At 40.5% G+C, this 27,943-nt stretch overlaps 2 protein-coding genes and 1 long non-coding RNA gene across 3 annotated transcripts in view; 1 reads left to right on the top strand and 2 right to left on the bottom strand.

Annotated features, from left to right (window-relative positions):
* LOC148427142 (sodium- and chloride-dependent creatine transporter 1-like) overlaps window positions 1-1,419 on the bottom strand; it is a 9,219-nt gene extending 7,800 nt beyond the window's left edge. The window contains exon 1 of the mRNA XM_088437596.1: window positions 1,099-1,419. Coding sequence (XP_088293722.1) covers window positions 1,099-1,285 — 187 coding nt within the window. The 5' untranslated portion in view covers window positions 1,286-1,419. The remainder of the gene's footprint in view (window positions 1-1,098) is intronic.
* Window positions 1,420-3,015: 1,596 nt separating this feature from the next.
* LOC148427141 (uncharacterized) lies at window positions 3,016-7,640 on the top strand. Its single transcript, XR_015868230.1, has 3 exons — window positions 3,016-3,192; window positions 7,263-7,328; window positions 7,419-7,640. It is a non-coding gene; the product is annotated as an uncharacterized LOC148427141 (long non-coding RNA).
* On the bottom strand, window positions 5,626-26,834 carry LOC148427140 (sodium- and chloride-dependent creatine transporter 1-like). The gene is made up of 14 exons (XM_088437583.1): window positions 26,337-26,834; window positions 23,946-24,236; window positions 16,753-16,884; window positions 16,329-16,665; window positions 15,262-15,394; window positions 14,189-14,323; window positions 13,996-14,099; window positions 11,538-11,662; window positions 11,351-11,463; window positions 8,875-9,015; window positions 8,376-8,478; window positions 7,682-7,782; window positions 7,437-7,607; window positions 5,626-6,461 (listed from the first exon to the last, which is right to left on the bottom strand). The coding sequence occupies exons 1-14, from the start codon at window positions 26,365-26,367 to the stop codon at window positions 6,333-6,335; spliced, it is 2,046 nt and encodes a 681-aa protein (XP_088293709.1). The 5' UTR covers window positions 26,368-26,834; the 3' UTR covers window positions 5,626-6,332.
* Between the last annotated feature and the right edge of the window lie 1,109 nt (window positions 26,835-27,943).

Below are 27,943 nucleotides of genomic sequence, written 5' to 3'. Positions count from 1 at the left end.
TTTTGTATTATTTGTTGCATTGCCATCTTTTGCAACTTTGAGAGTATTTGTTTTAATAAAAGTAACACAGGAAGTAGATAAATGTGTTTTTAAAGCATAAGTGTCAAACTCCAGTCCTCAAGGGCCGGTATCCTGCAGGTTTTCCGGTTTTCTCTCCTAAACACAACAAATGATTAGATCATTAGTCAAGCTCCAAGCTCTGTTGGAGCTTGAAAATGATCCTAATCATGTGTGTTTAGGAGAGAAAACCGGAAAACCTGCAGGATACCGGCCCTCGAGGACTGGAGTTTGACATCTGTGTTTTAAAGGTAATAATTTTACATTAAAATATCTTTATGATCAGAGTAATTCTAAACAATATATTAACTTTCATGCTATAATTGTACATTAAAAAATATCTTTGTGATAGAGTAATAAACAAAATATTACTATAGTGTAAAGAAATTCTATTTTATTTTTAATTTTAAGTGGTACAAACAAAATGATCAAAAGTACATACATAATGCCATAAAAAAATGTGTGTTAGTATTTATGCATTCAGAAGAAGTAAACAGTCACTGAGGAACGTTCAAATGTTTGATGCTAACACCTCACGAGACGTATAAAAATATGTCGTGCTGCTGAAAATTTTGTACAAGACTTTTTTATTTTCTGTCTTTAGTACTTTCTCGAGGATGTGAATCGGGACTGTACTGGCAAATCCTCAAAACCAGGTCACTCAAACCCCGGGGTAAAATAAACGTGATGCTAAATCATTACGAAACTTTTCACTCTTCAACGTGACCTTTATGCTATACAACTATACCGCAATTGTTTTTCGTCCTACAAGAGTTACAATTAAACTAAATCTGTCGCAAAATTGTGCACACCCTCAAGTTAACCTGTCACTCAATTCATTCAACACGCCAGCTAGCATTTGATAGGTTCTTAAAAGAGTTCTACAATTTATGGATCAAATTAATGGTGGAAAGGTTGTGAAATGATACAGCATTGCCTCATACATAGCATAACAGAAAACTGGCATTAGAACAAGGGTGTGTATACTTTTAGTCTATCGTATGCAAAATCAAACATGAGTGAAGTTAATCTGAAGCTCACCTCCTCCGTTCTTGTAGCAAAGGTAAGGAAAGCGCCACACGTTGCCCAAGCCCACAGCAAAGCCCACGCATGACATGATGAAGTCCATCTGTCTGGTCCAAGTGTCTCTCTCCTTTGGTATTGAGGAAGGACTGTTCTGGCTCAGGGGCGTATCGACACCTCCGCCCTCGCCGTGGACTGGGCTCATTCTCAACGCAGGCACCAGGGAATTAATGGATCCCTGAGCCTCCTACGTCCGACACGGGCACCAGGGAATGAATGGATCCCCCAGTCTCTCCTTCAGATAAGTCTCCCGAGTCCATCCCGAGACAGTCCTTCACCTGGATGGCAAAAGATGGCACAGGAACATCATTAAAGCCTTCATTGTGTCCTTAAATCTACAACTCCGTAAAATCAGACAGGCCAAAAATAACCCCCGGTGTCCCACAAGTGTCTGTGCTTGGCCCCAAATCAGTCACATCATGCATCAATGATTCCTGCTGTACCTTCATTTATTTTTCTAAATTCTATTCTGTATTGCTCTGGAGAACATCTCAAGGAGCTACTGATTAGCAGAAAAAGAATAAAATACATTAGAAAACTGTTTTGACATAAATTATGCTCAATTCAAATAAAATTACATTTCTAATATTAGTCACCGGACAAACTCAAACAGTCAAAATTAATGTTGACTCAAATGATATCGAGTAAATTATTTTGTTTTGGTATGGAAGTTTCACATGAAACTTTAAAAAAATATTCAAAACTATAAGTACCCTCTATCACAGTGGTTCTCAAATTGGGGTCCGTGGACCCCTGGGGGTTGGTGGGCTTGGTGAAATTATTTGCGTTAGTAATAATAAAAAAAATAATGACCCACACGTCCGCAGGAACTCTATCTACTTAGTTATGAATGCATTTGTAAAACCATCCACTTCATCTAGTGAGGATTTTTTTTTTTAAACAACCAGGGCACTAATGTTTGGCTTGAATGATTTTTATTTATTTCTTTTGGCACATTCAGCGAGTCGCAGCAATTTGGGACACCGCTCACCGAGGCACGGTTCTCCCAGACTGGAGATCGCCTCCTGCCGGGTTCGTCCAATCACACTAACACAACTTTGGAGGTCGGACAGTTTTCCCGGGTTGACCTGCAGCGCAGGAGACATGGCGAGTGAGCCCGCGTTTAGCATTGTTGCAATAAGTAAATTCATGCTCCAGTTAATTTGCTCTTAACTTGAAAACTAATATACTTTTACAACGCATTGAGTTTGACTTGGGGATACCTGCAGAAATTATTGAAATGTTGCTACCCCCATTTGAGAATCACAGACATAGAGCACTGCATTTGACTTGAGGCCTCTTCTAAGCAATACACTTTTGAGAACTGTAACTGTGTGTCAACCTTCGGCATTCTAATTTTGGTGTCAATCCGAAAGCAGTATTTACCTTGAATGCCCTCACAAATCTTTGCTGATTACTTTTGAAACAATGAAAGTCACGGAGTTTTTTGATGATTATGTGATTAAAAGAGAGCTTGGACGATGAGGGGGAGGGGGGGGGGGGGGGGGGGGGGCAGTGCTCCGACCGGGTGGGTTGTGACTCAAAAGCCGTCAACGAAGCACTTGAAGGTAAGCCTGAAGAACCTCATGGATGGCCCCGGTCTACTGCGAATCCACAAGCGATGCGGGAGGGAAGATGCCTTTAGCTTGCAGAAATTTAGGCGAGACTCGGACGAAGCAAGTGTTCGGCGCTACACACACTCTCTCTCACTCGTACGCCGCTTCGGACGTTTTTTGCTTTTGTCGTAATGACGATGCCACTGTGCTGAAGAGCTCGTTAGAAAAGACAAGGAGTTACGTTATGACGTCAAGTGACGTGGCTCTGCGGCGCAGGCTATTTCTGAGTCACCATGTTTCGCCCACTATAACTGTGTATATGCGGTTCTGGACAATTTGCGGACGTTATGAAACTGAAACAAAATGTAGGCGCTTGGGATCAGATTGGCTTGGATACCGTTATAACTCCCACCGCAACTTCCTTTGAACAAATATGCGAAGCCGTGAACCGTTCTTCTCAACCGATTTCCAGCGATTGTAAAAAACTTTTTTTCAGGCAAGTAATCACGATCCAGCGCAAAGTATTATTGAAAGAAAAAGTACAGAAACAGTAATATGCCATTGTATGATTTGTTAAATTTTGGAACTACAATTCAGGAGTGTCACATTAGCAGATTAATTAATCAGTCATTTAAAGTCATAGTGAAAGTGTTCATTTCTCAAATCACGATAATCTCATTTAAATCTCTAATGCTTTGTGAATGATTATTAAACCTGTTTTATACATCGGGCAGATTGCGTTTGATACGTAAGGGGTGGGGAAACAAAGGTCAACCTAAAGTGGACACTGATTGGCTGTCACTGTTTGGCATAACATTGATAGGCCTATGATGTAAGGGAGGGCAAATTCAGGAGCAGAAGGAATACATGAAAACCGAAATGCGTGTGAGTAGTTGATCTCATGATTGGTAATTTAGTGATCCCCCTCTGAAATGCGACCACCAGGGGGCAGCCTTTTCCAACTGACCCAAGTTCAGCGCTTGTATAGACGGCGTTCCATGATTCGCCATTGGTCTACGTTGTCTCCTCCCCCTGTGCGGGCAGAAAGTCCGGCGCTCGGACTTGGTCGCCATGGAAACGCAGGGAGCCGTTGCTTTGACGACGAGCTTTTTTATGATATTGTCTAATGAGATAAGCTACCTATACGTCACTGAGGCGCTTGCACTTCATAGCTCTCAGTGCGGGGGTTCGAGTACAAGAATGTAACGCAAGACTCATATGAGTGTTATTTATAGCCTGTGTGAGAGGCTGAAGCAAATGTCAATGGCAGCATTTACAATGTTGACATGTGAGATTGTTTTGTGCTGCATGCAGTCTGCTGTCAGCCTTCTACAGCTAATCAATTCAAATATTTGGTTATCATAATGCTGGCACCATTCAATCTGGGTGGGTCCTTCAATAAACATTTTGTAACAAGGGTTGACGTTGTACCTGCATTATTAGTTATCCCTAAAGAGAGCAGGAACTAGTGAACTCAGCGTGGGTGTTTTTAAAGGCAGTATTCACACGTATGATTCTGCTGACTTGTTGAGCTCCTTTCTATTTCAAGGACCCAGTGCCACCTCGGCCTTTTATTTTATGCCATTTCTATTTTGGGGAGCTAAGCACTTATTGATTTCAACCAAAGTATACTTGGTCTCGGATGGATTTATCACTCAATAAACAAATGTCCCTTTTGTCATTGCCAGATTAGGTATGTCATTTTAAACGTGCAGTTTATAGAGCTGTGTGTTTTTTTTTTTTTAACTATCCTTCTGATACCCAGACTCTATACGTTATCAATCATTCCAGCTACCCTACCGCATCCAGTGTGGTGAGTAGAGGACATCACGGGGGGGGGGGGGGGGGGGGGGGGGGGGGGGGGGGGCATGCAAACCACCCCCATGGTAAACTGAAGCAAAATAATGCTATTTGGAGTATATAATATACGGATAGCCGAGTTCCAATACAATGCAAAGTAACCTGGCCTTATTTCAAGGTATCGGTATTCATGATGGCGGCCGATACTTTGTATATACTTTCCATTGGTCTCTACTCAAGAATTGAATATTCGTACTGGTGTTGGCCTACGGAAAAGTGATACTTGGTTATCGGTATTTACCCATCCTTACATTCTTGAAAGAAAAGACTTAACACAATGTTGTATCATTTTCGTCTAATAATTAGACAAAATAAATTAGACTCTAATTTATGCATTTTTAAATGTATTTTTTCAAATAATAGATCCAGAGAATGGCCTCATTAACAATGTGCATCGATATGAAACAACAAAGGCATCCAACGTTTTGCAGAGGCATCTCGGACACAGATTTTACATATGTTGTTTCATGCTCAGTGTTTGGGAGGATTTGGGTTGCTGGCTCTTTTAAGGTGTTTTTTTGTCATGAACTCTGTACTTAAACTTAAATGCGCAACTTCGACGACTGTACGAGCGCGCGACCGCACGGTGAACAGGACATCACTGACTTCCGCATACGAAAGCATGCAGTCATGTGACCCGGAAGGTACGGCAATCAAACGGTCCACGTAACTATGCAACAATAAAACACACTTGAGAATCTAGCAGACACAAATATTTGGGGCCTTTTATACACTCAGATTATATTTGGTCTTAATTTGAAAAGAAATGAAATGGTTATATTTTATGGTCGGATTAATGTGCTCTTAATTTGAAAAGAAATGAAATGCTCTTGAGGCATTAAAGAGCCTCTCACATACCCATTAATCTGCTCTTAATTTGAAAAATGAAATGCTCTCGTTGAGGCATCAAAGAGCATTAAAGAGCATCTCACATACCCCTGAAGTGCATCCATGTACACCTTGGGATACGAATATCCCCAATTGATAACAGCTGAGGTGAAGCATCGAATTTGCGGCCAAAAAGCCATTGAGACCTTATGGCTGTATAAATGCATACACAAAACAAGTGTTCATTTTTGGGTCTTTTATTGAGTCTTTCAAAGCCTTCCACAATGTCACCTTTCCCGTGATTTTTTTGTTGTCCTCATCTAACGTTCTCAGGGGGAAATACTGATAATGATGCAATCCTACTATTGATAACACAGAATCACAGACCCTACACAAACACTGGACACAAAGGCTCAGAACACATTTGGAATTGCACGTGGAATTGTCTTCATTTTTCTTTTTTTTTAATAATGTAGGTGTACAATTAATGAGGGAACATAGCTGGTGGAAAGCAACATGGGGACAGCTGCCAATTTCTGGCACATACGCGCACAAATCTCCAACCGTGGCTTTTTAGCAGCAGATGTGAGGTTTCATTCATAATTTAATTGAATATTCACATTGGATTTAATGAAAGTAAATGAAGCTGCTGCAATCTACACATCACATGAAAGACAGGACAGCACAAGACGCAGAAAAAGAGGCGGTCAAGGAGGAGGAAAGAGCCGAAGGGGCGACTGCAAGTTGTCATCACCGGGGGTGAACTTTTTGCTCTATTTTTGTGGGGCTTAGCCATTATTTTAACATTTCTTGGTGTGCCTTGCTCATATCACTCCAACTTGGTGAGGGTGTGGGTTGTGTTTGTAATAGGTATAGTCGTTTACGGGAGCTCAAGTACAAAAAAACGACCTCGATGTAGAGCTTTTTCGCGGGGTTTGGGTTGACATGTCAGACAACACTTTCAAAGAGATGGTCATTCTTGGATCCTGTAGGGGGCAGTAGTTTGGCCTCGCTTTCTGGGGCAAGGTACTCCAGGTGGTGTCGGCCCCAAATTGGGGTGGTCAGGTGCTGCCAGCGCTGCAAAAAAAAAAAAATCAAATGAAGATCTGTGAAGGCTCATGATTTTATCAGCAGATAAAAATATACATAAATAAATACAAAAAAAGTTGATGCCCCCCCAAACTATGATGTCACTGAGTCATAGAAGACTCAGTGGTTCTCAAATGGGGGTACAGATTTTAACTGGGTTTTCACAGGTTTCAACAAATTGCAGTTTTTTTTAGAGCTAATTAACTGGAAAAAGGAAATAGTTTCTTGCTAACTTGTGTTACAGTGACTCCTTTGCAAAATGCTGAATGTCTATTTTTGTTTGTTAGGTTTTATACAGATGAGCAGTGTCATTGGTGGCACATTTTTTTGGAAAATAAAACAGGATTTTACAACATGCCTGGTGATAGCGCTACGAATTTACTTTGAAAGTTGATTAAATCGGACAAGGATGGCAAAGCACTGTTTCAGGTTGTTTTTTTTTCCATCTAAAAATGCTTTGCGCTAGGTAGAAGTTACTTGGCACAAAAAAAAAAATCATGGGGTGCATAATTGAAAAAAAATACTCTTGTACTTGTGTAGCTAATTTAGCATGTAATACCTAAAGTAATCAATTTGTTTTGTACTTAATAACCCAAAGTAATTGCATCGTTTAGTACATTAGTATTTAGAAAAAGTAAACAATTCCTTTGGTACTTAATTATTTTTTCTTTTGCATCACAAACAATGCACTGCAAATTGCTATAGTGCCTTGTGTTATGTCTGTAAACTTGATGCATCTCATTGTAAACTTAATGCATCTGATATAATTACTATGTTTCTCTTTTGTAGTATGTTTGTCAGTGTGAACTGCTTAAATCCAACGCCAAATGACATGAAGCAAACAGCATAACTATGGTGACACACATTCTTTTAGATGTTTTTTTTTTTCACAAGGACAAGGACAATGACAAGGAGAAAAACAAACATATAAACTTGTCTGTACAGGCTGTCAAACATACTGACCTCCCGCAGTGATCCTTTGCAGCACAGCAGCTTGTAGACAACAGTGAGTGGGATGCAAAGCATGGAGGAAAGGGCCAGAGCCCAGCCAAACAATTCACCCCACCATGGGTATGTGTACACGTTGTTGTAGGTTAGGGGCTTATAGTTGACCACGTGGAACAGGAACACTCCCTAGAAACACACTTTAATGTGCTACCAGCAGGCACACCAAATATGACCAAAAAACATTTTTAAATGGCACTTACCACACAGACAAGAGGCGTGATGTAGGACCAGCACCACTTCATGTAGGGAAGGGGTTGATAGCCGATCATTCGGGCTACGTCATCCATGAAACGGTCAGCGCCTGATAAAATGTTCCACAAACTTTGTGAAAGTCTACTTGCACTTACAGTGGACCCCGGGTAATGTCGTCCGTAGCTTGTGTTATTTTCACGTTAAGGAGTGAAAAGTTTTTTCGTCCCCTTGTTACGGCATTTTTCCCGCCTTACAGCATCAACAATTACAAAATTCAAACTTGGCAGTCAGTGTGCATCAATATGTACGTCACTGCGTACGTCACTAAAATACTGGTCTGCTTGGTCGGCGTCATGGTGTCGCTACGATGCTGACATGCTTAAGACTTGATCTTGTGGGAGTGCTTACGATATTGTATTTAATGTGCACTTGTTAAAGGGAGAAGTAAGAAGATGATTGCTATGGAAATGAATTTGGAGATAATGAAGAAATAAGATGGCACACGCATCGTTACCCTCGCTAGGGAATTTGGACATAACAAGCTTAAGTCACGTCAGTTCAAAGGTAGATAAAATGTCATTTCCTATATTTTGCACGCATTGTCTAATTAGCATAGGTTTCTAATAAGATTTCACCTTCGGAACGGATTAATTTTATGTGGTGGGGGTCCACTGTATTTTCAAGGCAAAACTGGCATCTCACCATAGACCCACGCAATCACCACACACTCCCAGAAAGCCTGCCATAGAAGAGTGATGCCGCTGGCAGAGTAGTAGTCGAACAACTGGAAGACGTACATCCCTCCCTTGCAGCAAGAAAAAAACAAAACCATTAACATGAAGAATTTGCGGTTAATGTTTTATATGTGACCTATTTGAAGCCTTCCAACTGCCTAGTCATGCGAAATGGTTTTATGTGCCCATTGAGACATGGCAGAAAAAAAAAAATCCTCAAAGTAGTTTGGAGGACAAAGTGTTTTGTATTTGTAGGTAAAAATTATCTGCAGCAATGTTTTTATATGACACCTATCCGTACTTTGGTGGCGAGGTATAAATGAATAATCTTGCCAACAGGGACCATACTGGACTTTGGCACTGATAAGCCTAGCTTTGCCCCAATTTCTCAATGAATAATGTCATCAGTCCGGGCAGTTGTAAATGGCGCCAAATCCCGAGGAAAGGTCAAGAACAGGCGCTCGCACCTCTGTGACCATGGACATGTCGATGATGAAACAGATGACGCAGCAGATGGCTGCCACCACCTCTCGTCGCAAGGAGGCCAGCGTCGACTTGGGAGGAAGCATATCCATGACTCCGGTGATCAGACCTTCCACTCCCACGAACTGGAAATTAAAAAAAAAAAAAGTCTGAAAGTCATAGTAAACTTGTGGCAGAGACTCACAAAGCCTCAAGTTGCAAGATTGTTTCCCAAAACCTTTAGCATCGTTGCTCAGGATGTTCCAATTTCTCAGATCGATACCAGTATGAATACTCAACAACTGAGTAATCACAGATATGACACCACGTACCGATACCACTAGTACTTTGAATACACAAGATTTTCCCCTTAAAATAATGACAGATCAGTTGAAAGAAAGACCTACCTATTGTAGTGTAATATTCTCCGTAAAAAATTCAGGAAATATGACAATTTTCTATTCTCTGATATGTAACATTGTAAAACTGAAGACGACAATTGCAAGGACAGATATCACTGTAATGGAATATGTGGTATCGATACTATCCCATTCTGAGTACCTGCAAATACATTTGAAGCAATACCTAAAATGTTTTTTTTTTTTTCATTTAAAACTCACATTACCCTTCAGGACCCCCTTGCCATGTGGCTAATGGCAGCACCAAGGGTGTTTTTCACTTTTAGGAAACTTTTCCATCTGCATTGTGTCTGTCATAGTAACTAGCTTAGCGCTAAGCTACTAAAGGAAGGCTTGTTGTCACTTTCTCGGATCCAGCATCCAATTTTGAAAAATACCCTTCATACCAAAGTAAAAACAAAATAAGTTTAATGCAACGCTAATTAGCTGATGAGACATTCCCAAAGGTGCACAAACACCTCCCTCCTGATGACAGCATGATATGCCGCATATGAATCATGGCAAAGTACTGATTCCAATCCACATTCACTTTTCATTATACTCATGTTGTACATACAGTATACTACAATTTTAGTCAATTGTTCAGTTGGATCTGATGCAACCCAACGTCAATTTAAAAATGATTTACATGGGACTGCCAATGTACTGAAATGGACAAGATTTACTGACTCGAATTCTCCAGGTATCATCTTTGCCAGAAGGTTTCGGCATGTCATGAGGGTCAACCTCCAAAATAACCTTGAAAGAGTGACAGCTGTAAGAGCAACTGTCACATGAGTCATTCTGCTCAGACAAGGAACTGGGCAAAGAATAGCCAGTGAGAGAGCATGAATGGACAGTAGAATGACTGTGAATCAGACAGAAGCTCACTGACAAATGACAATGGATGTAGGCACAAACGGACACACAATTGACACCCTGCACACAAAGCAATGCTAAAACTGAACAAGCGAACTGAACAGAGTACAAAACCCAATAAACATTGATTTAAAGATGGCTGGATTTATTGAACAAATCGTTTTCAAAATGTTTAGATAGCAATAATTTGCAGTGATTTCAAATTAGTTTTCAAAATAAGATTAACCTCCATAGCTTGTGGAAGATAGCGTTTCACTGACTTCAATGCCATGATTAAAGCAGAAGTCAACCCAAAAGGTTGCTTACATTCATATGAATAACGTATTTGTGGAATATGAATTAAGCAGCAAAATCAGAAAAAAAAGCATATGTTTATTGAACAACGTTTAAGATTTGAATGATGACAGTTTATTTTTTTGTTTTAGACATTTCATTTTTAGTTAAATTCCAACATAAGATTTGGGAACATCCAAGGGTATTGGGCATATTTTAAAATATAAATGAAAACTGAAACAGTTTTCTACAGTTAAATAAAATTCTCTGAAATTAAAATCTGCCAATCCTCCCAAAAAAATGACATAAAAATTCAAATATGTCTGTTTTTCGGATAAATTTCAAATTGAAGGGGAAAAACAACGCTGGTGCTGATGTTCGTCAAAGTGTCAAAAATTGGCACTGATAATTAGCTCGGGTGACAATAGGTCTATTCCCTGTAAAACCCATCCTGTAAACCACAGATTTCGGTCTGAAGACTATCCTAGCTGTCTTTGGGTAGTGTATACCCTGAACTGGTTGCCAGCCAATCACAGGGCGCGCATTGACAATTAACTATTCACAGTCACAGACACATCTAAGGAAAATTTGGAGTGTCCAATTCACCTACCATGCAGGTTTTCAGGAATGATGGGAAGAAACTGGGGTACCTGGAGGAAATCCCTGCAGGCATGGGGAGAAAGTGCAAACGCCACACAGGAAGGCAAGAGCCGGAATCAAACCCATTACCTCTGAACTGTGAGGCGGAAGTGCCAATCAGTCATGCCACCCCGGCTTTTTACCACCCATGCAAAACCTCAATGTCACAATTAACCTAAATATCAACTGGCGATTTACAAAATGACGACTTAATTAAATGAGTCAGATTCATTGCCCATCACTAATAAGAATGAAAGAAAAAAAGTCTCACTTATGACGCACCGCACCTTACCTGACTGTCCAGGCCAAGTACAAGTAGCATAAAGAAGAAGAGTGCCGCCCAGAGTGGCGCCAGAGGCATCAAAGTCACAGCCTTAGGGTAGGCGATAAAAGCAAGGCCGGGTCCTACAACATACACGACTCAGTGTCAAACACATTTATGTTATACAGCACCTTTTCAGTATACTTTATGTACGTACCACTCTCAGCTACCCTACTGATGTCCACACCTTGCTCCGCAGCCATGAAGCCCAACACAGAGAACACGACAAATCCCGCAAAGAAGCTGGTTCCGCTGTTAATAAGTGCCAGCACAAACGCATCCCTGGAGAAAGGCAATTAAATGACGGCGGTTAAACAGAAAACATTACGAGTGAGAAAAGTACACTTCCTAATATGTTGAAACATGAGAAGCAGGACACAGGAAATATTATTGGCAAGAGAAGGGCTAGACTGAGGATGATAAATGGGGGGATAAAGAGTGGGATGATAAACGGGGGATAAATATATCTCCACAAGCTGCTGTTGTCCTTGTGCTGATGCACAGCAAATATGGCAACAGCAAGTTTGGCTCAAGGTCTGAGGGGAGACAGGGTGAAAGACCTCATGACTACTTACTAGATCTAAACATATCCCATCACAGGATGAAACACACATGCTTGTATAAATATGGAAACCATGAACTCAGATTCTTTTTTTTTTTAAAGCTAACATCGCGATTACTATGAAGTGAATTTTGCACGCCCTGGCGATGAGTCAAAATGGAATCATCTCTGCCGAGGAAAAAAATGGCATTAATTGATGATGGTCATTAATAAATTGCTACAGCTGCAAGCCTCACTCATCCAGCAGAAGCATGTCCGGTCATGTTGGAGAGCCCTCCGGGGAATCCTAATGCACGTGCGTAATCAAAACAATTGAGCAATGGAGGTTGGGGTTAACAAAGTGGTTCATATGTAGACCGCACCAATTAAATGCTCTTTCTAGCCACACTTAAAGTTAAATAAACAATTATGGCAGCACTTAACAGTCAAGTAAACTTGCTACGCCACACTGTGCTTGCTATTGGTCTATTAGACATTTAAATACATAAACAACTAAAACCACCGTCAACCGGTTCGGTTTATGAGAACCTGAGAACTTTCGCACACCATACTGATGATGTTTCCACTGCGGGTCACAGTCCACAGATACCACCGCTGTCAGCAGCAAATAAAACCCAAACAAGGAGTCACAGGGGCTAAATGTTCAGTACATTGTGATTCCTGAGCTAAGACTCTTTGAGAAGCGGAACGAAGCTAAGATAGCTCGAAATGAACTTATCTTTGGGCTGCCAATTAAGGTCAAAGCCGAGGATATGCTAGAGGGCGTCACGTTCGCCAGGTTACCACACGCTTTCCAAATATGCAAGCTTGAAAACGTTGAGATTCTAAAAAAGCATCTGCTTTCCTTTTTACATGACAGGAAGTGTGCAGGTTTTTCTTGAGGAGACAAGACTGGATGAAAAGTTATGTAACATTCAAAATGCTCACTTGCCACACCGATATCAATTAGAAGGTACGTTGCAGCAAGTCCTCTTGACAAATCTTAGAAATACAAATTGACTGTATTCCTCACTTTGTGATACATTCCATATTAAACGTAGTGCTTTCCGCATGATTTGTGGCGCAAATACGTTGCTAGCCAGCTTCAGGCTAAAGTTAGCTTAGTAGTGTCTATTAGCAAGTCCTCATCACCTTTTGATCAATTTCATATTAAGATCAAAGTTTTCCATATAATTAGTGGCGCAAATGTGATGCTAGCTAGATTCAGGTTAGAGATAGCTTTGCTGTGATAACATCAATTAATTATCTTCTGTGCAGAGAAGAGGCCCAGAAATAGTGACATAAGTGGCCACCCTCTTTAATAATAAAATAAAATAAAAAAATCATAATAAAACCAAATGGATTGAGCATTTCCCAAGTTTCTGAAATACCCCTTAACAAAATAAAAAATAAAAAAAAAAATAGTGCTGCTAGCCAGCTTCAGGCTAAAATTAGCTTTGTAACATCAATTTATGAGCCAAATTGCAAAAAAACCCCAAAACAAACAAAACAAAAAAGCAAAACAAAAACGAAAGCCAAGGGTGCTTCTACTTGACTGCCAGCAAAACAAGCTTGTTTAAAACAAAAATCTGTTTTTGTCAGTTTGAGTTTTTGTCAATTAAAACCTTACTAAAACCAATATATTTTTAGCATGAAAGGGAGGGTCCTTTATCTTCAAAATCATTTCATTTCAAACGTCCTTAATAATGGCAGGTTTGTTCAAGCAGTAGCATAGCGTTGACTAAGAACGCAAACACTTTAGCTTGGTCAATAATTTGTAAAAACACCCACATATGTGTGGAACGACCAACAGTTTAAATTTTCAAAGTATTAAATTCCCCAAAATGTGATTTACGAGGATTTGGCCTGACTCCGGCGTTATCTAAAAAAACACTAAAAAAAACATTTTCATTTAAAACACTAAAACAACACTGGTTTTGGATTCCATATTTGAGCTCTTAAATTTGTAGTGCTTGGGTCAAAGGTCACAAGGAAGCAAAAGGCTGGCTGATATTCAAGCGATGTTCTTTCTAGCGTCGTCCGGGGTCTGCTTTCACACAGTTCTGAAACTCACTGGTAACAGTTGTTGTTGAAGCGATTGTAGCTGCCCAGCGCAGTCAGGGCGCCCAATCCGATGGCATACGAGAAGAAAATCTGGGTACCGGCATCAATCCACACCTACCACAAAGACGTAACCACGTTTAGATTCACAGGGTTGAAAGCTAATTCAGTCGCCGAAACAGAAGTTCAAACAAATTCGAGTCTACCTGCGCTTCTCCTAGTTTGGACCAATCTGGTTTCAGGTAGTATATAATCCCATCTAATGCTCCAGGAAGGGTGACGCCATGGGCCAAAAGAACGACCAGAACCACGTACGGGAACAGAGCTGTGAAGTACACAATCTAAAGGAAGAGGGAAAAGACACAATATGAAAAGGAAGCATGGGAAAACGTGTTAAGTTTTGATGGGTGGGTGAAGTTGAACTGAAACACTGAAATACTATGTGTTGAATACATTCAAATTTGTCACATTATATGAAGTGCACAAAAAGATACATTTGCATTGAGCAGAAACAGGCTAGCGCTTATAGTCAAAAGTAACTGCACCAAAGTATGTTTTGATCACTTTGATTAAGCAATTACCTGCTTTGTAAATATTCAAGTCTTAAGCCCATTAGGTCCTCGCTGTAGATGTGTAATGGGCCCTGTCAAGTTACTTTGAAGAAAAGGTAGCCTGTAAAACGGAAAGCCAGACAATTTGTAAACCTCCTGCAATAGCAGGGGTTTTTGGCAAACCTTTTCAAACGTCGAAAAAACGCTGCTAAGTCAGTAAGCGAAAAGTCAAGTACTGAGAGTGCACATATTTGCTTGATCTGGGGGTGAGTATGGCCTCTTTCCAAATTGCAAACGTCTACATAGTGGAACGTTGCTAATCGGCTTATAGCAGGGTAGCGGATTGTCATTCTTTTTTTTCCCTCCCCTTGCTTTTTGAGATCTGGCCGCTAAATACACGGACAAGACTCCACATAGACCGGAGCCGAGTAAACGCAACAGTGCATCGAACAGCTACGATAATACAACTCTGCATATTTACATGATTACAAACCCCACAATAAGCAGAAGAATGTGAGCTATTATGGGTTTCGGTCTAGACACTGATCCTCTCACGACACCAAAGCTGATTGGGGGTCAAAGGGCAAAATGCCAGGTAACGACACAAATATAGCCGAAAACGTTGTCACTGCAAATCTAAAGTCATGACGATTAATCTATGATCCATCACTGCAAAATTCTGTATCTATCTTGATAATGAATGGTTTGTAAATCAAGATGAAGCCTACTTTGCCTGTTGATTTGACTCCCTTCCACATGCAGAAGTAAACAATGGCCCAGGTGAGGAGGAGGCACAGCACCATATCTGAGCTGATGTCGCCAGGTTCATTAATACCAGCGGACAGGCGGAGAACTTTGCGTCTGTGAACAAGAAGACAGGTTTCAACACATCCGAGCCAATTCTAGAATGCATCTGTCATTTCAGCTTATGAAACCAAAATGCCATTTGTCCTATTGTAGCTAGCATGCTAAATCCACCCAGAGGATGTCCTGGCCTTTCCAAGCATGTCTCATGTGTAGGTGGGATGTGATTCAATTTGCTGTCTTGCTGAGACAAAACGGACACAATACCGGACACAAATGAAAAGGCAGTGTCTTGGGCGGATATCGTATCGCTGTAAGACTTTATTTAAACTTGGTTTTCAGCGAAACATCAGAATGTCAAACTGTCATGCCACTCTGCTTTCCTAGTCTCCTTCCAGGTCTAGATTCGGAAGTCTAGATATGTTAGGCCGGCTCTAGTTCAGATGCTGGCTGTGGTTACATTGGATTTTTGCGCATAAAATTGATTTTTGCGCATAAAAATTTCTACTTTTCGATTATCATGGGCTTCAAAGTCTAGTTGTCTAAGTCTTGTTTGTTTCTACTTTTTCACTATTTTGTCTTTCAGAGAATAGTTTCCAGAGTCACAGCATCCACTACTGTATCCTTATGAGACTACTGTTCCAAATCTAATTTCCGATGCTGGCTGTGGTTATGTTGGATTTTTGCATACAAAAACTTGCTATTTTTCCACAAGACTAATTTTCCAAGTCTAGTTTCCGACGCTTGCTGTGGTTATTTTGGATTATTGTTTGTAAAGATTTTCTGCTTCTCTACTTCTGTGTCCTGTCTGCTTCTGGGTCCAGATTTGACCTCTTACATGACTCTGAGGTGTCTTTGGTTTCCCATCATTTGAAAACACAGCAATAAAACCATGTCGATTCAATGTGTATTATTGATTCATCGTGAGATGTACGTGATTGTGGCATGCGCCACACGCAACGTGAAACCGAATCCAAGAAGAGATACATACTCCCAGAACTCAATGACTGGGGAGCGCATGCCTTCCGTCTCCATGCAGCTGTTGTTAAGGAGTGAAAGGGTGCCGGACACGTCCAGTGGAAGTACGGAGGCCATGGGCTTGGTGACTTGCACGTCAGATGACAGCTGGGGCAAGTGGGCAGCGCTGTGGTTGTGGCAGGTGCGCCGGAAGTCCTCGGTACAGTTGGGAGTGTTCCAAGTATTTCCGCAGGTGGCCCACGGGAGCGGGTTGGTGAAAGAGTGGAAGAAAAAGTAGAGACCCCACACTAGAATCATGATGTAGTAGGTGTTGCAGAAGAACACAATCACCATTGAGGCCAAGCCCAAACCTGGTCGGGAAAAGAGGCAGACCAGGAAGTGAAAGAATGAAATTGCATCCGCGTCGTATTTTTTGCCGTCTGAAACCGAGCGCTAACCTTTGAAAAGAGGCGCGATGTTCCAAGCGGAAAGGCCTCCCTGCTTCATGAACTGCCCCAATGCGATTTCCAGGAAGAAGACAGGGATGCCCCCGATGAACACCATCAGCAAGTAGGGGATGAGGAACACACCTGCAACAGCAAAACACGTCACCACCGAGAACACGTCACCTTGAAATTGGGCCCGACCCAATTATTTGAGGCCCTTGCCAATTCTGATATTTGACAGACGTAAATTGCAACACTCAATCGACTGAATAAGTGTACACAACAGCAAAATCACAAAATAAATCGGTGCCGGCTCGTATTTGGGAGCAAGTTGGGTGTCAGAAACAATCGCAGACTTGACATTTTTGCTAGCATGAAGGGAGGTTGCAAACTTGGATGCTGAACACGGCTAGCTAGCATGACGTGGGCGGAGCAAATGAATGTAAAAATTTAGTAAAAGTGAAAAAACATTCTAGGTTTGAAAAAATGGAATGAAAATAAAACCCATTCCATAGATTGACATGGCTACATTAGCAGACTGGCCAGTGTTGATATACTATGAATAGGTTTCCAAAAAAGTGAACAAGACATTTTTAGCGCTTTAGAGTATTGAGGAAGGGCACTCCATTACGATCAAATTGGATTTTTCTTTTGTTGGACTTCAACATATATTTGGGGAAAAGTACTCTGATTCGAATGGATTTGGTGGTTAAATGATAAGCGAACAGCAGTAGCTGATTTAAGGTGAGTCTAAATAACGAGGGATTTCACGAGGAAAGAAGAAACAGAGGGACAGGACGAGGTTAGCTAAAATGCTTCTTCCTGCACCTTTTCTGTTTAATTATATGTGAGTATTAGACGTGTACCACACCATATTTCTATTTGATCTCTTATTTTTTTATACTTTTCTATTTTACATGTCAACTTATTGTTCCTAATTTAACGAAACAGTAACACGTGAGTAAGGGATGAATAAAACAATTGGTTCAATGTTCCAACGATCAACTTTTCTCTGTCTTCACCTTTTAGTGCAAAAATTGAAACGGTTTGAATGAGCCCAAACAATTGCACATGTTTTTCAAACAATAAAATACATTCTGCACTTTTGGTTAAAATATGCAAAGTTGACAATACAAGTGAGGAAGGACACTTTAGAACGTCTAGCACCTAATCATTATGGACTTCAAAATGATGTTACACAAGACTCAGCAAAAAGGCTAATAGAGTGAAACATAAAGCTGGGAAGTTGTTGATGAGTAATTAGTCCTGGCTGAGAAAGCTTGCACTTGTTTGGCTGACTTTGGCAGGATTTGGCCCGGAGCGAGCTTCATTTCACACACAGTCTTTAGAAAGCATCTATAGAAAGCGTTGTGAATACGAAGGATACCACAGAGTGCAAACAAGGGCCACGAATTACAACCCAGAGATATCGCTCGAACAGAAATGCAACTATGTGATCTACAGAGCAAACGAGGTGATCATGTGACTGCCTGTGACGCAGCGCAAAGCCTGGCAAAGAGCAAAGGGAAGATGGATGGATCACACAGGAGGGAGCTTGAAAAAAGTAGGGCGATGTCAGAGCCGGGAGGGGGGAGCTTGACTGAAGTCTAAATTAAAAAAAATATGACAGCAATCACAATGGGCCGACCGCCACAGAGGCCATCTTATTGATCGACAATTTGCGCCTGATTCACATGTCGTTCTGCGGGAGCAGAGAGCTGCAACCTTATAAGGCAACAATGGTGAGCGTGACTCAAACAGAAGAGACAGGGGCGGGAGAGCGAGAGACAAGCAAAAGAGAAAGAGAGGACACCAGATGAGATGAATGGAATGAGTGGGGGAAAAACTGCAAGGATACTCCATGTCAATCTCTCGGTTTAAGTTATGGCCATTGGTGTCCTTTATTACGAAAAGGTGAAGCTGCCATTGTGGGGTGAATATGATGGACATAATAATAAACAATGGAAATAACTGATAAATGGTTTCTTACGTAATTTTGGACATATTGACGTAATGGAGGTCAAAACAAAAAAAAAAAATCTAGAGCACATTGCATTTTGGGAACAAATGCCAAACAGACATAATAAGGAAACCAAAAGTAATAATAAATGACAATTACTTTCTTACATTTCCAACCTATTGGTATAAACAAGGTAGGCCAAATACAAAAAAAAAAAAAATATATATATATATATATATATATATATATATATATATATATATATATATATATTTTTTTTTTTTTTTTTTCTCTCTACTTGCGCAGGCTCGAGTCAATGCCCTGTGGCATTATGGGAAACAATGCTATGTTTTTAGCATTTAGCTTATGAGTACAATATGTTTAAACATATACATACATTACATACATATATTCAAACGTACTTTTAGGATAAATGTTAAAAACAATTTTTTTTTACCAAAATGTCACAAGGTTCTGATTTGCATATTTGCCTTTGGGCATAATACCAGTGGAACCCGGGTTACGGCATTCTTGTCTTACATTTTTTTTCACATTAGGAAGTGGAATGCTAAAATTTTTCATCTCCTCTTTCCGACATTTTTTCTGCTTTATGGCATCAGGAGCTGCCGTGACCTGTGGGGTTGGCTGTGTTTATGTTGTTTTGCCTCCCTGTTCAGGCGTTTTTAGGTAATTGCTCTTATTTTCTGTCTGTGTCCAATTGCCTGCGCTGCAACACATCACTAAGATGCTGGTCTGCTATTGGTCGGCGTCACAGCATCGCTAAGATGCCGACATGCTAAAGACTTGATCTTGTGTGAGTGCTTACAATATCGTATTCGTTTTGCATTTTAGTGCTTAACACCCACTTTAATTGGTCAGCCATGATCCTAAGATTGCTAATGATATTAAAGGTAGAATTAAGAAGATGATTATTATGGAAACAAAGCTGGAGATAATCAAGAAATATGAAAAAGGCTCGGCTAGGCTACTCTCGCTAGGGATTATGGCCATGACAAACTGCAGTCACGTCACTCAAAGGTAAATAAAATTGTACTTTTCCTTTATAATTTTTTTTATGACGCTAAAATTTATGACGCTATTTATAATTTTGTACGTGTACAGGATATTATATGTAAGTAGCACTTACTATACTATTTTGCTACAGATTTTTAATATATATGTACAATGTTGATATTTTTACTTGTGGTTTTACCCGCCTTAGCTAATTACCGTAGGTTTCTATTGTCCACCGAGCAACAATTTCGCCTTACGATCCCAACTCCGGAACGGATTAATTTCCTATCATGGGGGTCTACTGTAGTAATAAAAAAATATACTACTAAACAGTGTTTACTCACTTATTTACTTACTAAATTTTGAACATATTGGTGAAATGTAGGCCAAATTAAAAATTCCATTGCATTACGGCAACGAAATGCTTTGTTTTTAACATTTAGCTTACCTGTACATTCAAACATACAGTACATAAACACTATCAAATGTACATGGAAATATGTTCAAACATACTTGTGGGATCAATGCTAAAACGTGGCATTTTCAACATAATGCCATGAGGAATTGACATAGCATTCTGAGAAAAAAAGTCAGATGAAGAAATGCTAAAAAAATATATTTTTTTTACTTGCACAAGTTAAGTTCAAGTACATTTTAACATATTTAAATATGCTCAAACATATACATAAGAATACAAATGTGGATGAGTTTGCCAATGAAAAATGCTTGTTTTACAAAGCTATGGGGAAGTTTGTCTGTAGAAGCCTTATGCCTAATCATAACTGTCCCATACACAGCATCACAAATAACTAAATACGGGCATTTATGGCAGGTGCGTAGTGTGATCGAGTGGGAGTTTGACTTTGCTCTTATCTGAAACTGTTGTTGTGTTGGAAGGTCCCCTCTGGGCTGTTCAAGGACGCTACGTGAATTTGTTTAGAGGATGCGCTGCTGACGTGTAGCGCAAGCAAAAGCGCACAAAGCGGGTCATTGTTGTGATCGGCCACCTTATCAGGCGTGGAGAGAGCACCTTTATAAAGTTGCAAGTGTGCAGGGGGTGGACTATGTGAAGCAGGCCATTGTTATCCGATACCAGAAAGTGGGTATCAGAGCTGTGGGTCACAAGACACACACACACACAAGAGCGGGAGGGAGGGCTGAACTAAGATACGCACACACAACCAACTCATTTCGACGAAATACATTGTGAAAATACGCACAAGTGGGAAGGTTCAAGAGAGGGGCAAAGGACCAAATCTGTGCAGGTTACAATTGGATACAAAATGGAAAGGTCACAGGGAGAGGCGTAGGTCACTGCAGGACATACTGTGCGTTTGTTAAGCAGCTATAATAAAGTGAATGCGGGATGAGGAGGCGGGGTCGGGGGAAGGAGGGGAGGGAGTTTTAGCTACGTGCTCACAGTCAGGCAATAAAATATGTTGCTCTACTTTTGCTTGACTTTATAAGTGTCACATGACAAGACCTTTCATAGCCGAGATTTTTCTTTATCTCAAAGGAGCTCATTAATAACACCCGACAATATCCGCAATGGAGGCACGACCTTGTCCTTTGTGCCAACCACGATCCGTAAACGACCCGACCCTTGTTGGTGTTTAAAATTACAGCAGGTTGTACACGACTAGTCAAACATTAAGTGATTTGCATGATATTACTACGGTTTGTTGTCATGAGTGCACTTGAATGTGAATGTTGAAGTAATTAGAGCAAGGAATAAAATGCTGACTCATGTAGCAAATTTTCCCATTTGACACAAATGTGACATCGCATATCTTAGAGGAAAGGCTGAGCGTTATATTAAACTCTTAAGCAATAAGTTAATGAAATCCATCAGTGTATTAATGCTTTTTCTTGTTACTTTGCTGCGTTAGCACAAAAGGGAATTTGCAAAGATGGACGCCGACCTGAAGAATCTTGTTTTTTTTTCTTAGCTTAATGCTACGCTAGCTAGTATGACAGCTGTGACTCGGATGGATTTACAAGTTTAAAGGAGAAGTCAACACAAAACTCTTCAGTACATTAATATGTTTTATGTATTCTCATTATTTGAAACATTTATTTAATATTGAATTTGTTGGGACATGAATTAAGCAGCAAAATCCACCTGCCGTCATTTAGTCATTGACTTCTACTTGAAAATGACATCACAGTTACGCAGTGCTCAGATTAACCAGTCGTTCACAACCAATTATGGCTCACCTGTTTTCTGAGTTAGGTCATGTGACATTTGCAAACTATGCCATGATTGGTTGTTCTGCTCTGAGTGGCCATTTTCAGTTGACAGCAAGAGGCAGCAGAATGAAATGCCACAAACGATGTGGCACATAAATTATGCGTGCTTAGACAAGTGGGGCTGCATAGAACATAGTATTGTAATGGGATTTTAGGATGTTGACTTCCAATAAAAAAAAAAACATTGTGAGATAATGATGCGTGCACATCTTAGAAGTGGGTTGTGCCTAATTTCACATTCAAACTCATGTTAAATGGGAGAGAGCTGACTCCTGCCGGAATTTCACGTGCCTCAGATTAAAATTAAATAAGGTTCTGACAAAGGGGAAAGAATCGTGAACGCTTCCAAAAGGCAGGTACAAAACTTTCAGGTTTGTTTAAATGCATTAAGAATGTCAGAAAAAGCCTGCTAGAATAACTGAACTTTCTTTGGGGTCATGGCAATGTTTTTAAATCAAGACAAGGATTAGGGTTCCTATATTCTCATAAGCAAGTTTATGAGCCAGGGTCAAAATAAAAGAAAATACAAAAAGGAGAACAAATCAGCTGACAAGACAACGAGGAACACCTGGACACGACACAAAGGGTTGGAGGCAACCGATTGGTTAAAACAAGAGACTGGATTGTCAAGAACAGGTGGACAGTCAAACATTTTGTGGGGTTTGAAATTAAAACAGGCCACTTGTTGTTTAAAAAGGTTTTTAAACAATTAAATAAATAAATCAACATTATTTATATTCATATGTATTACATTTTATTGATTTCAACAAAAAGTTATATGTATTCGCTTTTTTTGACACGAGCGTCTTCCCTTTGGCTGAATATCAAAATCTGCTTCGAATATCAGTTGTATTCAAAAAAACAAAACAAAGCATCAATTTATCTCTAGTTGACTCCCATTTCACATGAGTCAAACACAGGGGCGTAGGCACAAATTTTTCTGTTGAGTGGCCAGGGTGACATAACTCCTCAGTCAGGAATGGCCAAGCATGCGCACAGCAAAACTTTTTTTTTTTTTTTTTTAATGTGTTTGCATGTACAGCAATTTTTGACATATGTTCTGATCTTGTTCACTGCCATTGGATGGCTATTAAAATTACAGATTTATTTTTACTGATCTGGCAGTGAAAATGTTAATGAATTCCCTGCCATTAACTGCTACTTTTGTCAATAATCCATTTTAACTGGTTTGTTGGGGAAAATGTAATAGAATAATAGAATATCAAGATGTTTAAAAAGGGGTGTCCATACCCGGTTCTCTAGGGTCGCTGTCTTACAACTTTTTGATATATCGTCCTCCAAACAACTTGATTCAAATGATCATAATTGTTATCAGGCTTCTGCTGAGCTTGCTGATGAGTGCATCATTTGAATCAGATGTTTTGAAGGACAAAAAAAAAAAAAAACATGCAGGGTTGAAACCTTCGACGACCGAATTTGGACACCCCTGGTTTAATACCACATCTGTGTGAAAATGGCAGAAAAATAACTTGAATTTTAGCAGAAGGATGGCCTGTAGCTCCGCCCCTGGTCGAGTGAATGCACCGAGTCAATTTCGGAGGGTGTGCGCACTGGTGCAACCAGATTATCTCAGTTATATTACTTTCCTTATCGAGTAGCTTAACAAGTGAGTTGTACAGGTTGTACAGGTCACATGAATGGTGGAAAATGTTTTGAAATGACTTATCAGGAGTGTGTAGAATATATATATATATATATATATATATATATATATATATATATATATATATATATATATATATATATATATATATATATATATATATATATATATATATATATATATATATATAACTGATGGATTTATCATGTTTCGTAATGAAGCCTTCCAATACACTTTGATTCCTTGCTTGATACTGTCAATGATTGATTAGAAATAAATAAATAAAAACTTTGCCCCTGTGGGTGAGTGTGACCTTGTCATGTTTTTGACACATGAAATGGCAAAGCTGAAGCTCACCTCCTCCGTTCTTGTAGCAAAGGTAAGGAAAGCGCCACACGTTGCCCAAGCCCACAGCAAAACCCACGCAGGACATGATGAAGTCCATCTGTCGGGTCCAGGTTTCTCTTTCCGCCGCTGGCATGGCATCAGCACCGGCAACTGCTCCGTCCTGGATCTGAGGTGGACCGGCACCGCCGCCCTCGCCGCAGCCGGGGCCCGCTCCGAGCACCGGCACCAGAGGGTGAGCTGATCCCCCACCCTCACCTTCGGATATTTCCTCAGCCTCCAACTGAGGGAGGCGGATGTCACCTGGATGCGGAAAAGAAAAAGGTCTCTATCATGCCGGGCACAAACCGGTCAAAAACGTGGATACAATCGCAAATATAAATGCTCTCAAACACAATGAGGTCAAGAAAGTCAAGCTATTAAAAATGCACAGATGCACATATATATATATATATATATATATATATATATATATATATATATATAATAAATTTGGGGTTTTGTAAAAATAATAAAAAAATCAAATTTTGAGGTTAACACAGTTCTTTATTTAGATTGGGTCATTTGTGTTGTTTTGTGGGTCATTCATTTTGACCCAATGTTATTTTTGACCCAACAGCTTTTAATGTATAGAGACAAAAATAAACAGCTCACCCTATGAAACGAACCCAAAATTGGCTTGTTTTATTGGTCATTCTTTTCGACTAAACTTTTTAATAAAAAATAAAAAATACATAGTCTTTTTGAGTCATTTTTAACCAAACGGTTTTTCGAGTGTAGGTACATAAATAAAATAAACCAACAAAGACCAAATATGGGCAGTTTTATGGAGTTTTCTGTGAACCAATAACCCAAATGAAACCAACGCTTTTTGGGGGTTGTTGTTTTGCGAGCCATTCATTTGGCCCAAATTTTTGGTTCAAACGAATCACCCAAAAGTTTCTTTTTGGCCTGACTGTTTCTAGTGTCGCATTTGAACAGGGGTGTGTACACTATTCATGTGGATGGAAAGAAAGAGGGACTGTGTGTAATGCAGCGATTACTTCAAACATGGCTTGAGGCTCCAACAAATAGCCAGCATCCTATCTTCATCTGACAAATTATGTTGCAGTTGTGTTGTCATCGCTGCGTGCCCCCCCCACCCACCCGCTCACTGTGCCTGTCTGCGTCTCAGTCAGGATGATTGGTGTGCTGCAGCACAGCGCAGTAGACCCACCACGCTACGTTTGCGCCTCAGGATTCTCTGCTGGTCGTAAACCCAGCAAGCTCTTTCAATATTTTGGATGCGCCACGATGGGGGGGGGTTGCAAAAAAAGGCACGTAAGCAATGTCATCATAGTCGTGCAAGTGTGCAATTATACGAGCAGCCGTCGCTTGTGGATGCAAAGGGAGGCAGCTCAATCCAGATCAGAGCAGTTCGGGGGGAGGGTGTGGGGGGGGGGGGGGGGTGGGGGGTGAGGAAGAAAGTGGGCAAGGTAAAGGAATGGCTGAGGCTACATCCTGGTGCACACAGGTCAGCCTCCAGTCAAGCTCACATAAACGCTTATGAAATGTAGAAAGAAGACACAAGAAGACAAGGAACAAGGAGCAAGCGTGTGCAAACGACACTGATTCAAACCCAGAACCCCTGACTGCGAGGCAGACAGCGTCGGTCCATTCATTTTACAGCAAATGGATGGATGGATGGATGGATGGATGGATGGATGGATGGATGGATGGATGGATGGATGGATGGATGGATGGATGATGGATGGAAGGATGGATGGATGGATGGACGGAATTCGAACATGCTCGTTAAGAAAGTTTGACAAAAGAGTATGGACAGAGTCAACATGCGATTTTAGGGGATCATAAAAAAGAAATGAATGTTTTTTATTGCACTGACAAAAATTGGAACTCAATTTAGAAAATGAATCGCAATTAATTGCATAAAATTATCAAGTTAGAGAAGACAATGTGTGTAATTTATTGATTATTTGATGCAAATTAACTTTTTCTAAGTTAGAGCGGCTCCATTTTTTTCAGTTTGCTGTGACAGAAACAGTGTATTTTCTTTTTCAAATTAAGAGCAAATTAATTGGAACATGAAACGGGTTTTTGCTAAAAAAGTGACGAGTGAAAAGCGCTGTACACCTTTATTTTGTAAAGTTGTATACGGGTGTGTATTGTCATGAGATGAACCATAAATAGAAGACATGATGTATCTACTGAGTTTTTGAAGTTACATATATGGCCCACCGCTCAATCTTCAAACTTTTTTTTTCTCATCTAAAATTGCCCTGGAGTTGTTAGGGGTTATTTGGCAGAAAAACAAATTAAAATAAATAATTCATACATCTTTGAAAAAAAGGTTGAGAACCAGTGCAACACTACATGACAAAAATAATGATGCCACATACTCACCTCGACTACTTTCTCCCAGCTCAGCTGACATTGTTGAAAAGCGGCGGAAAAATATGTGTAAGGAATTTAAATTGGGTAGAGGGGGTGAAGCGAGCTGGCTGATGGTTTTTGGACCAGGGAGGGTAAACGTTTAGCACCCTCGTTTCTGATGATTTCAGTTTATTTTGCCTCTTCGAAACATTAAAAAAAAAATACAGTTAAGAATATTTAAGAAATCGTTTTTTTTCACACGTTGGAACGCCGGAGTACAGCCAAGAGATGATTTAAAAAAAATGTCAGCAGGCGCCGTGGGACGCAGGAGACTCAGAAGCAGTCGACGAAGCACTTGAAGGTAAGCCTGAAGAATCTCATGGAGAACCGTTAGACGAAAAAAAGCCGGCGCCTTAGGGAGAACGGATGCCTTTTAAAAGCTTCTTTCCCAACGACTTGTTCCAAAAAGCCGATTCAGGAGTCCGTGGTGGACCTTCTGGTGATGCCGCGGTGCAGACTGAGAGAACAAGTGACGTTCCAGACATTGTCGTCAGCCCTCCACCCCTCCCCCGCTGCTTCACCGTGATTGGCGGATGCGAGCGCGCACGTACACGGCATCATCATCATCATCATCATCACCATCATCATCATCATCAGAACCCACTCCGGTACAATGACACAGTCCCGCGGATGGAAGGCTTGATTGCTTACGTCACAGTGAGGATCACGTGAATTAAGGAGGCCATTAAAATGCACCTTCCTAGTGGCCGCCATGTTGCGTCACAGCAAGTTGCAGGTGCAAGCCGTCCTCAGTACAGATTATTGCGTTTAAGACATTCCTGAAGAAATTCATTCCAGAGCCTCGCATCAAACCAAGATTGACGGATCGCTGCATTGTTTCAGCGCCTTAACAGCAGCTCTAATTATGCGTGCGCACCATGCAACGTCCTGCTGACCACCAGCCAACCATCCATGACAGCCGCTAATGGGCTTTCACACGCAGAGCCTGCCAACTGGCTACTTGTACCACGGCTGACATCTAGTGGACGACTGGGGTGTTACCAGATTCGCATGAACAATCAAACAAGGACGATACAATCCAATGGAGCGTAGTTCGAGGCGTGGCTCCACGTGTGGGTGGAGCCAAGCGTTTCAACCCGTCCACTAACCAAGAGTTTGGATCGTCCACGAAATGTCTATCAAATTGGTTAACGGTGAGAAAATCATTATTGATTTTTATAGCTTGTAATCTTTTATTAATGAAGAGGCTTTCAAAATGAACTGTATGCATCAAACTGCAAAAATTGATCCATTTAAACAGGGTCCACCATTTAACGACCAGTTACAGCTAATTGCAGATTGGAGCCACTTGCTTTTTTTAACTGTCGTGTTTGGCATTTATTCGAAATATTTTTGTATGAAGACCATTGGAAATCTGTAAAAATAGATGTATAGCTTCATCAAGCCAGGTCTGTGGAGATTTTTATCTATTTCATCTTATTTTGGGTAAGCAAAGGGCGGCCATAAGTCTCAACTGGTACAGGGTCTTCAATACTAGCAATATAAATAAAAAGACTACTTTTGGACTTGTGGGGCTGCATGGTACATATTGTTGTAGAGGATTTTGGGGGGTTAAC

This window comes from Hippichthys cyanospilos, chromosome 2, assembly GCF_059441005.1.
Source record: "Hippichthys cyanospilos isolate Australia breed blue-spotted pipefish chromosome 2, RoL_Hcya_1.0, whole genome shotgun sequence".
Lineage (NCBI taxonomy): Eukaryota > Metazoa > Chordata > Actinopteri > Syngnathiformes > Syngnathidae > Hippichthys > Hippichthys cyanospilos.
Note: the sequence above shows the minus strand (reverse complement) of the source record. Positions and strands in the feature narration are given on the sequence as shown.

Coding starts and splice junctions, on each gene's coding strand:
- LOC148427140 (XM_088437583.1), bottom strand. CDS start 26,367: ATGTCAGCTGAGCTGGGAGAAAGTAGTCGAG. Junction 11,663..13,995: donor TTCAACAACAACTGTTACCA/GTGAGTTTCAGA, acceptor GCCTTTCTCCAG/GGATGCGTTTGTGCTGGCAC. Junction 6,462..7,436: donor GCAAAGGATCACTGCGGGAG/GTCAGTATGTTT, acceptor TTTTTTTTGCAG/CGCTGGCAGCACCTGACCAC.